This window comes from Mobula hypostoma, chromosome 3 (assembly GCF_963921235.1).
Source record: "Mobula hypostoma chromosome 3, sMobHyp1.1, whole genome shotgun sequence".
Classification (NCBI taxonomy): Eukaryota; Metazoa; Chordata; class Chondrichthyes; order Myliobatiformes; family Myliobatidae; genus Mobula; species Mobula hypostoma.
Genome location: NC_086099.1, coordinates 94,005,370 through 94,016,061, shown reverse-complemented (window position 1 = coordinate 94,016,061; position 10,692 = coordinate 94,005,370). Strand labels below are relative to the sequence as shown.

General features: G+C 41.3%; 1 protein-coding gene and 1 long non-coding RNA gene across 2 annotated transcripts in view; one reads left to right on the top strand and one right to left on the bottom strand.

Moving 5' to 3' along the window:
- Nucleotides 1–5,020, top strand: part of LOC134344138 (uncharacterized) — a 5,930-nt gene extending 910 nt beyond the window's left edge. The window contains exons 2-3 of the long non-coding RNA XR_010017371.1: nt 1,274–1,327; nt 4,024–5,020. This is a non-coding gene — a long non-coding RNA (uncharacterized LOC134344138). The remainder of the gene's footprint in view (nt 1–1,273; nt 1,328–4,023) is intronic.
- A 289-nt stretch (nt 5,021–5,309) lies between these two features.
- The window catches only part of si:ch73-234b20.5 (uncharacterized protein LOC449923 homolog), a 147,566-nt gene continuing 142,183 nt past the window's right edge, over nt 5,310–10,692 (bottom strand). Inside the window, exon 3 of the mRNA XM_063043441.1 lies at nt 5,310–5,589. Within this exon, the coding sequence (XP_062899511.1) occupies nt 5,446–5,589 (144 nt within the window). The 3' untranslated portion in view covers nt 5,310–5,445. The remainder of the gene's footprint in view (nt 5,590–10,692) is intronic.

Below are 10,692 nucleotides of genomic sequence, written 5' to 3'. Positions count from 1 at the left end.
TATTCCCTTGGCATCTTGCCTTTTCCAGAGTTCTGCCAATGGCTTAGTTCACATAATTTCACCCCTCAGCCCATTAAGGGTGACAAAACAGGCCTTGCACTTAAACATCCTGAAACTGAAGCTCCTTGGTCCAGCTGCTTAGATGACTCAACATTGTGGACCTGTGATCACAGCCAGTGAAACTGAAGTTGGGATTTGCCTCAAGGCAAAGAACTTGATACAATCCATGGCCTTTGGTTATGTGTAAAAGAATGATCAAGATCGCAAGCACTGCAGAACTGAGCCAGCAAGGGCTTGACGTGGCCACTGGATGGCTGGGATCAGAGCTAGCTGGCTTGTTGGACGTATTTCTGAACAGCGCAGGTACTGTATGCTACCTTGGGCAAGCTAGAAGGGTCAATGCTAATGACCAACAAGCCACAATACCCAGGAAGGAGATTCTTATGTGCCATAGGATGAGAATCTTGGTTTTCACTGGAAGTCTAAGAAAAGCAGCCACGGAAATGTGTCAGCTCCCAAACATGATCACTGCTTAAGCCCATTTTGTACCAATTGCATCAGAAGGATTGAAAAAGAGCAGGCCTAGAAAATCTATATGCAACACAGACCAACACTGCAAATGTTTTTGAGGAAATTCTAAACTGATATTTTGTTGTACTATTTATTAATCAGCTGATCCCTAGGTGTATTGTCAGTCCTAAGCCCAGAAGAGCAAATTAGTGAAGGTGAAGTAAATGCCACAAGTTTTAAAGGGGAATCAATAAGAGACAATCGCAAATCTTTAAGGTTGCTAAAAACAGCTTAATGGAATTGTAACTGATGAAGCTGATCAAAAAGCTGAAAGTTACTGATAAGTAGTGGCTGTACATCGGTGTGTGGATCCAAAGTAGTGAGACATGAAGAAATTCAATTTGTTCAATATTAATACATCTGGAATGTGCTGCCTGGAGCAGATTCAAAAACTTTTGAAAGAATTTCAGAAGGACACAAGGCAGAAGTATTTGGGATTGAATATTTTGGGTATTGAGAAAGAGCCAGAGAATCTAATTGGATCAGTTGTTAAGATACCATAGGCTAGTTAGCTCTCCTTGGTAAAGTATACTATGAAATTAAATGTCACCCTTTACAAAAGTGAGGAGTGTCACTTCTTTTGGGTGAGATAAAGGGTTGTATGCTGAGATGCTATGCAAAAATTTGATACTGTAGTTGTTGCTATAGAAATAGTTTCTTAATATTCATAAAGGACTTGTGTCCTGATTTTTACTTAACTCAGGTGACAGTTTTGGATGCAACACAACACTGGCAGGATAATTCTACGATGCTATCGGTGAGATTTTGGGCTACTGTATGATGCATATACTTCTGCATAGCTTCAATCTGGCCAGGCATTTTGATTTTGTATATGTATTGCTGCTGTAATGTTTCAAATAGTATTTCCATTGCGTGGTTCTGTACTCTAACACATGCACATGTAACAGACAGAAAACATGAACCTAGATATGGAATACTTGTTAAAGCCATCTGGAACACTGAAAATGGTTTGCACATTCCTGATAAGGAAACATTCCCACAGGTCCTCACTATGATGACCTATCTGAAAATGTCAACAAAACTGGGCAATAATGTTTCTATAATAATTTCCAGATTATTATTATTGTATTCTTCCTGTTTACTATCACCCCTTCCTTATTTTACTAACACAATAAACATTTAGAAACATTAACACCATGTTCATATTTTGCTTGGTGAGTTCCTACCAGGCTCTAATGTGTCATTGCTTGATGTTTCCTTCCTTTGCAACTATTGTTTCCCTTTATCTTTTCCTCCTGTCAACATGTTACAGCACACTGGAAATCACGTTTTTAATGTATCCAGGCAGGGAAGAAATGGAAACATAGTTCTATTCTTTAAAAATACCATTGCGTGTACATGGGATCCTGTTTAATTGGTCCATTGGTTAATCGGGCACTATGTCACTTAAATTGGGACAGGAGACTGTTGCCAAACAGTTTCTAACTAGCATTGGTTGTATGCATTTGCACACACTGGTTGTTACACACTGCACCGTACTTAAAGCAGTTTTTAAATAGTGTCATTTGTGTGTGTTTGTGTTCAAAAAGCAGCAATTTTGTCACAGATAGTTGGCAAAAAAAAAGCAGTAAGACAATCAAAAACTTGCTCACCGTGGTTTCAAGCAATCAGGCTTGGAAATGAAAATGAAATGATTTCGCTACTTCAAGTTTGGAACTGCAAAGAATTTGAAGGTAGTGACAATCACCTTGAATATTACAATAAAAATTAAGATTTTGAAGATGCAATTGTCAAAAGTATTGTATGAATACTCTCTCCTCTACTCTTTCTATACCCATTACTGTGGGGCTAGGCTAAAATGCCATCTATAAATTTGCTGATGATACAACCATTGTTGGTAGAATCTCAGTCGGTGACGAGAGGGTGTGCGGGAGCGAGATATACCTGCTAGTTGAGTCGTAGCAACAACATTGCACTCAACGTCAGTAAGGCCCAAGAGCTGATTGTGGACTTTAGAAAGGGTAGAACAAGGGAACACAAACCAAGCCTCATGGAGGGATCAGATCAGAAGTGGAGAGAGTGTTCAAGTTCATGGGTGTCAAGATCTCCGAGGATCTAACCTCGTCCCAGCGTATCGATGCAGCTATAAAGAAGGCAGGACAAGCATCTACATTTCATTAGGAGTTTGAGGAGATTTGGTTTATCATCTAAAATGCTCAAATACTTCTACAGATGTACCGTGGAAAGCATTATGATTGGCTGTATCACCATCCGGTACGGGGTGGGGTGAAGGGAGGGGGAGAGCTACTGCACAGTATCAGAATCAGGTTTATTATCACCGGCATGTAATGTGAAATTTGTTAACTTAGCAGCAGCAGTTCAATGCAATACATACTCTACAGAGAGAGAAAAAATAATAAATAAAATAAAACAATAAGTAAACAAGTAAATCAATTACGTATATTGAATAGGTTTTTTTAAATGTGCAAAAACAGAAACACTGTATATTAAAAAAAGTGAGGTACTGTCCAAGGGTTCAATGTCCATTTAGGAATCAGATGGCAGAGGGGAAGAAGCTGTTCCTGTATCACTGAGTGTGTGCCTTCAGGTTTCTGTATCTCCTACCTGATGGTAACAGTGAGTATCTGGAGGTCCTTAATAATGGACGCTGTCTTTCTGAGACACCACTCTCTAAAGATTTCCTGGGTACTTTGTAGGCTAGTACCCAAGCTGGAGCTGACTAGACTTACAACCTTCTGCAGCTTCTTTCGGTCTTGTGCAGAAGCCCCTCCAAACCAGAGGGTGATGCAGCCTGTCAGAATGCTCTCCACGGTACAACTCTAGAAGTTTTTGAGTGTATTTGTTGACATGCCAAATCTCTTCAAACTCCTAATAAAGTATAGTCGCTCTCTTGCCTTCTTTATAACTACATCATTGTGTTGAGACCAGGTTAGATCCTCAGAGATCTTGACATCTAGGAACTTGAAACTGCTCACTCTGTCCACTGCTGATCTCTCTATGAGGATTGGTATGTATTCCTTCATCTTACCCTTCTTGAAGTCCACAATCAGCTCTTTCATTCTACTGACGTTGAGTGCCAGGTTGTTGCTGCAACACCACTCCACTAGTTGGCATATCTCACCCCTGTATGCCCTCTCGTCACCACCTGAGATTCTACCAACAATGGTTGTATCGTCAGCAAATTTATATATGGTATTTGAGCTATGCCTAGCCACACAGTCATGGGTATAGAGAGTAGAGCAGTGGGCTAAGCACACACCCCTGAGGTGCACCAGTGTTGATCGTCAGTGAGATGTTATCACCAATCCACTCAGATGGTGGTCTTAGGGTTAGGAAGTTGATCCAATTGCAGAGGGAGGTACAGAGGGCCAGGTTCTGCAACTTCTCAATCAGGATTGTGGGAATGATGGTGCTAAATGCTGAGCTATAGTCGATGAACAGCATCCTGACATAGGTGTTTGTGTTGTCTAGGTGGCCTAAAGCCGTGTGAAGAGCCATTGAGATTGCGTCTGCCATTGACCTATTGTGACGACAGGCAAATTGCAATGGGTCCAGATCCTTGCTGAGGCAGGAGTTCAGTAAAGTCATCACCAACCTCTCAAAGCATTTCATCACTGTCGATGTGAGTGCTACCGGGCGATAGTCATTAAGGCAGCTCACATTATTCTTCTCGGAGTATGTTGCAGAAAGTTGTAAAATTAGTCAGCTCCATCATGGGTACTAGCCTCCATATTATCCAAGAGATCTTCAAGGAGCAGTGCCTCAGAAAGGTGACGTCCATCATTAAGGACCCCCGTCACCCAGGACATGATGTCCTCTTCTCATTGTTACTGTCAGGAAGGAGGTTCAGGGGCCTGAAGGTACACACACAACAATTCAAGGAAAAGCTTCTTCCCCTCTGCCATCTGATTTCTGGGTGGATATTGAACCCATGAACAGTACCCCACTACTTTTTAAAAATTTATTTCTGCTTTTTGCACTATTTTAATTTAACTATTTAATATAGATATATACTGTAATTCTTTTCTTTCCTATATTTATCATGAATTGCTTTGTACTGCTGTGAAAAGTAACAAATTTCACGACATGCTGGTGATATTAGACCTGATTCTGAAGGCCAGTGTCCCATTATCTGCACTGGGTGCCTGTGCTGATTTTGTTCATTTACAGTCAATCAAAAGAACACAGCAGGGTACACTGGATGAATTCCTCATTAGGAACCAATACAGTTTTGTAGTACTGAAGTAGTATTGGTCATGTTCTCGTTTGTTCTGCATTTTATTTCAATACATAATTTGTTATTCAATTAAATGGTTGCTTATCTTCTTTCTTATACTTGACTAGTCATTTCTATGAAACTTTGGCTAATTGGGGCAGCTGCTGAATGGGCCAATGTGTCCCAATTAACTGGAATCCACTCTATAGGATAAATGATTCTTTCCCCCTTAGATCAGCAAAGATGGGTTACCAATCGGGCTTCCTGTTTCTGAATTCCTCCCAGCGCGTCACCAAGAGGCTTCGTGAGGATGAAAGCTTTGCAGGGTTGACCAGCTTTTAGAGCATAACTATAGCTAATGAGAACTATGCCTCGACTGTACGTCAACATCTTATTGAAATAACTATAGATTAGAAGGCAGAACAACATTTGTGCAGGGGGAGGGGAAATATGTCTTCTAAGGGTTTAAAATAACATTTATGCAATATAGATTGAAATCATCTGTAATTCTAAGAATAAATAATTTCAAATATTAATAGTTTTATTATCCATTTTCTACAATTTATTTTACATACATCAGATTACAAAGCTTCCTTATAGTTTCTAGATGGAATAATCACATTATATACACAAAGGTGAAATTGTTTGAGTCCATCAGTGGGAGGTAGTAGTGGGACCTACGTTGGGATGACACCAGTAGCAAAGAGAATGATAAGGATGATGATCACAACCACAATCACTACAATGATAATAATCATTTTTGTGTTTTTCCACCACATCTTCCTTGCAATTTTTGTGGATGTTTTCTGAAACGAATCAGCCTGAAACAAACAGGATAGAGAATTCAGAATGTATGTGTACAATACGCCAGGAAATCCTCATCACATTCATCCTCCTTCGAACAGATAATGTCTTGGATTGTATTTCGGCAGAATGGAGGGATAAGAACATCCTGCGAGTGCCCCCTCCTGCATGGTCTCTGGTGAACAAAAGGAACAGCCAGTGCTGCTGTTATGCCTACCATCCAGAGCCACCCTAGTCAAGTTCAGTGGTGCCATTTGTTTTGTAAATTGACTGGGTGTCGTATTTTTATGGGTAATTAGCTCAGTAGCTGCTTGTGCGGTAGACAGATTCAGAGGTCTGACAACAGAATGCCTTTCACAAATCCCAGCTCTCTGTCTTTTGCAGTTCCATTTCTTCTACTGAAGCCAGAATGACTTAACTAAAGAGGAGGGAAAGTTTGGTCTTAATTGTAAACAAATTTGTTCCACCATCCAGTAAGGTATCGGATCCATCTGCTCAGAGTCACAGTTCAATCAGTGTAGCTTATGCTTTCGCTAGCCCTGCACAGAAGGGTTGTGTTACTTGCAGGAGATGTTTCCTATCTAATCTACCCACATTACTAAGCTTTATGTTTGATTTAATAGATCATGTAGTCTTGCTGATTGAAAAATGTCCCCTGTAGAAAATAAGGCCACTTTCGGACTGCTTTGACTAGGAGGGTTGAAAGTCAGACCTGTCTGGATTGTGGACCCTTGAAGTGAGCTTCCTGCAAAGGGCAAAGCTCAGAACAACACAGTGAATGTATCTACACTGGGAAGTACTTTAGCAGATTCCATTGTCTGAACCCATTTGTGTATCATCTAACTTTGGAACTGAGATTAAAGATGAACTTTATTTGTCATGCGTACATCAGAACATACAGTGAAATGTGTCAAGAATGTGCTGAGAGTAGCCCACAGCTTCCAGTGACAACATGGCATGCCTTGCTATGTAGCGCTGAGAAACTAACCCTTTTTAATAACTTGTATCTATTGTCTTTCTCCAGAATGAAAAACATATGCAGCAGGAATGTAACGACTGTATAACACTAATTTATTCATATAATTCTTCATTACACAATGTAAATCATAGGGTTATACCATAAAGAAATGGCCTTTTGGCCACGTGTCCATGCCGATCCTTTTGCACATCTGCATCTGCCTGCCTAAGTGCCTGTCCATCGATGCCTGGTCTGTTTAGGTGTCTGTCCATCGATGCCTGGTCTATTTGTGCCTATTCATTGGTGTCTGGTCTATTTAAAAGCCTGTCCATCAATACCTGGTCTATTTGTGCCTATTCATCGATGCCTAATCTGTTTAAGTGTCTGTCCATCGATGCCTGGTCTGTTTAACTGTCTGTCCAACGATGCCTGGTCTATTTAAGTGTCTGGCTAGATGCCACTTAAGTGTAGCAATTGTATTTGATTCCCTCACCATCAGAATGAGCCACATATCAACTGCTTTTTGTGTATTAAAACTTTTTCCCCTTATAACTGTGTTCTCTTCTTTTTGATACCCCCTACGGTGGGAAAATGAGACTGACTCTCTACCTTATCTATGACTCTCAAAATTTTTTATACTATCAAGTCAGCCTTCAGTCATCTCTGATGCAGGGAAAATAAGCCCAGACTTTCAACTTCTCCCCATAATATATTCATCCAATCCAGGCAATATCCTGATGAATCACCTCTGTATTTTCTCCTGTACAACTGCACTGTCCCTCAAAGTTTACACTTCCATTGAATTAAGTGGGTAGAGAGCTGGATCACAGATAAAACCTACCCTGATGGCCACTAACAAGTCACTGGAATATTTCCCCCTGGCAAATTCATAAATTAGTTCTCTTTAAATGACAACACACTTTATTAAATGTGTGATGTCATCATCTTTTTTAAGGATCTTGATTCCCACATCTAATACTGGAACAGGATTTTTTATATTTCTCTCACGTGAGGCTTGACTTTCAGTTCAGTGCGTGGAGGTACTGAAATGGAGGAGAAGTCTGGCCATTATCGAAGAGTCTGTCTGATTTTAATGGTCTCACTAAGTTCTCAGCTTGGGGGAAATATCTGAGTTAGGGTGCCACAGATAATCAAATGTCAACAGTCCTCAGCAGCTGCTGGACAAACTTTGTGCTACATACTTTCAAAGTACACGTCAGACTCCAAGTACATGAATTTGCATTGAGTTGTTTATTCTGTGCCAACCTCCCAGGGGAGAGTTGGCCGTTTTGCAGGAGGTGGGAGAGGCAATTTAACACTGAGAAACGTAAGGAATGTGAAGAGTAAGCTTAGCCTTGCTCAGTCATTCAATAAGGCGGTTGGCTTCAACTCCATCGTCTTTTGAAAAAAAGCACTTGCTACGTCCATCTCCTTTGAACTTCCCAATTCTCATGTTAAATGCATGTGTTGGATATCTTGAATCTGTGAAAGCCATCTATCTATCTCTGCTTTTCATAATCTTAACCTTCATCAGCTCTCCCCTTAGTCTCTGCCCCTCTAGATTTGTCCTCCTTCTCCTTATAGCGTTTTAATGCACTGGTAGGTGAGACTAGAACTAGGGGACAGAGCCTCAAGATTCGGGGGAGTAGATTTAGGACTGAGATGAGGAGGAACTGCTTTTTCCAGAGAGTGGTGAATCTGTGGAATTCTCTGCCCAATGAAGCAATGGGGCCTACCTCAGTAAATATATTTAAGACAAGGTTGGATAGAGTTTTGCATAGTAGAGAAATTAAGGGTTATGGGGGAAAGACAGGTAGTTGGAGATGAGTCCATGGCCAGATCAGCCATGATATTATCGAATGGTGGAGCAGGCGCGATGGCTGACTCCTGCTCCTATTTCTTATGTCCTTATGTAATCCAGACAGCATCCTGGTGAACCTCTCCTGCACTCTCTCCAAAGCCTGACTCTCAAAATCTTGTATACTCTCAAGTCAGCCTTCAGTCATCTCCGATGCAGGGAAAACAAGCCCAGCCTGTCTAACTTCTCCCTATAACTGCATATCATCCAATCCAGGTAACTTCCTGGTCAGTTGACTCTGTATTTACTCCCAATATGACTGCACCATTTCCCGATGTCTATAATTCCACTGAATTAAATCACTTAAGTGGGTTGAGAGCTGGATCACAGATAAAACATCTCATGATAACATATCTGCCAAGGTCATCAAACCTGCCGATGACCAGAATTGAATGCAATGTCCCACATGCATCCTAAGCAGCGTTTTATAAAGCTACAAAATAATTTCATGACTCGTGAACTCGCCAATAAAAGCAAGCAAGTCATACACCTTCTTTAGCCACAATTTCACTTACTAGTTCACCAGCTCTTTCAAAAATGCCAAACAATCAGGATGCCCTTCATCTATTGCATAAGAGGAGCCAGAGTGGATACCTTAAAATCGTCCAACAATGCAACCAGGCCCAGTTTTAACTCCCCAGCAGTGACGTCCTGGATTTCAGAGAAGCCTGGAGGCCAGTCCTGCCTCAGTTGAACTTACTGTTATGAGTTTGTAGAATAATCTCCAGTTAATTACATGCTGATTTAGCTGTCACGTGTGACGACTAAGTCAGGCCCTTTCCTCTCTCATTGCAATTCCCTAATTTCTAGTTTTAAAGAAGTGTGTACCTATTTTCAATCTGAAACTAATTAGATACTAAAGCCGATATTCCATGTGATACCTGACACAGAACATAATCTAGCTCTGCACTTTCGACACTTTCAGGGTTGTTGAAAGTGAAAAGCTTGATTAACAAGTAAAAGAGAGTTGAGAGTGGTAATGGGGGGGGGGGCAACGAAATGGCAGAGGAATTGAATCATTATTTTGCATGTCTTCACTGTGGAAGTCACCAGCAGTATGCCAGAAGTTCGAGGGTGTCAGGGGGCAGAAGTGAGTGTCGTTGCTTTTACTGGGGAGGTGGTGTTTGGGAAGCTAAAAGGTCTGAAGGTAGGTTAGTCACTGGGACCAGATAGACTACATTCTAGGGTTGTGAAAGAGACAGCTGAAGAGATTGTGGAGGGATTAGTTACAATCTTTCGAGAATCATTAAGATTCTGCATGGTTCCAGAGGACTGGAAAACTGTGAATACCACTCCACTCTTCGAGAAGGGAGGGAAGAGGAGAAAGGACAGTAGTGGTTGGGAAAATGTTGGAGTCGATTGTTAAGAATGAGGTGTTGGGGTACTTGGAGGCACATCATAAAATAGGCCAAGGTCAGCATGGTTTCCTTATGGGAAAATCTTGCCTGACAATCTGTTAGAATTCTTGGGAAAATAACAAGCAGGATAGACAAAGAAAAAATGGTAGATGTTGTGTACTTGGATTTTCAGAAGGTGCTGTGCATGAGGCTGCTTAACAAGATAAGAGCCCATGGTATTACAGTAAAGATACTAGCGTGGGTAGAGGATTGGCCAATCGATTGGCACAAGGTAAAGAGTGAAAGTAAAGGGAACTTTTCTGTTGGCTGCCGGTGATTAGTGGTGTTCTGCAGGGGTCAGTGTTGAGACCACCTCTTTCTGTGTTGTATGTCAATGATTTGATGGCTTGGTGGCCAAGTTGTGGAAGATACGAAGATGGGTGGGGGGGGGGTGCTGATAGTGTTGAGAAAGCAGGAAGGCTGCAGAAGGACTTAGATAGATTATGAGCAATTTTGGGTCCCTTATCGAAGAAAGGATGTGCTAACACTGAAGAGGGTTCAAAGGAGGTTTACAAAAATGGTTTTGAGAATGAAAGGCTTATCATATGAGGAGCATTTGATGACTCTGGGCCTGTACTCACTGGAATTTAGAAGAATGAAGGAGGATTTAATTGAAACTTATCAAATGTTAAAAGGCCTAGATAGAGTGAAGGTGGACAGGATGTTTCCTAGGACCAGAGGGCACAACCTCAGAATAGATACATGTCCACTTAGAAAGGAGATGAGGAGGAATTTCTTTATCCGGTGAATCTGTGGAATTCGTTGCCATGGTGGCTATGAAGGCCAGGTCATCGGGTGTATTTAAGGCAGAGGTCGATAGGGTCTTGATTCGTCATGAAGGGGTATGGGGAGAAGCAGGAGAATAGGATTAAGAAATGGATCGGGCATGATGAAATGGCAGAGCAGA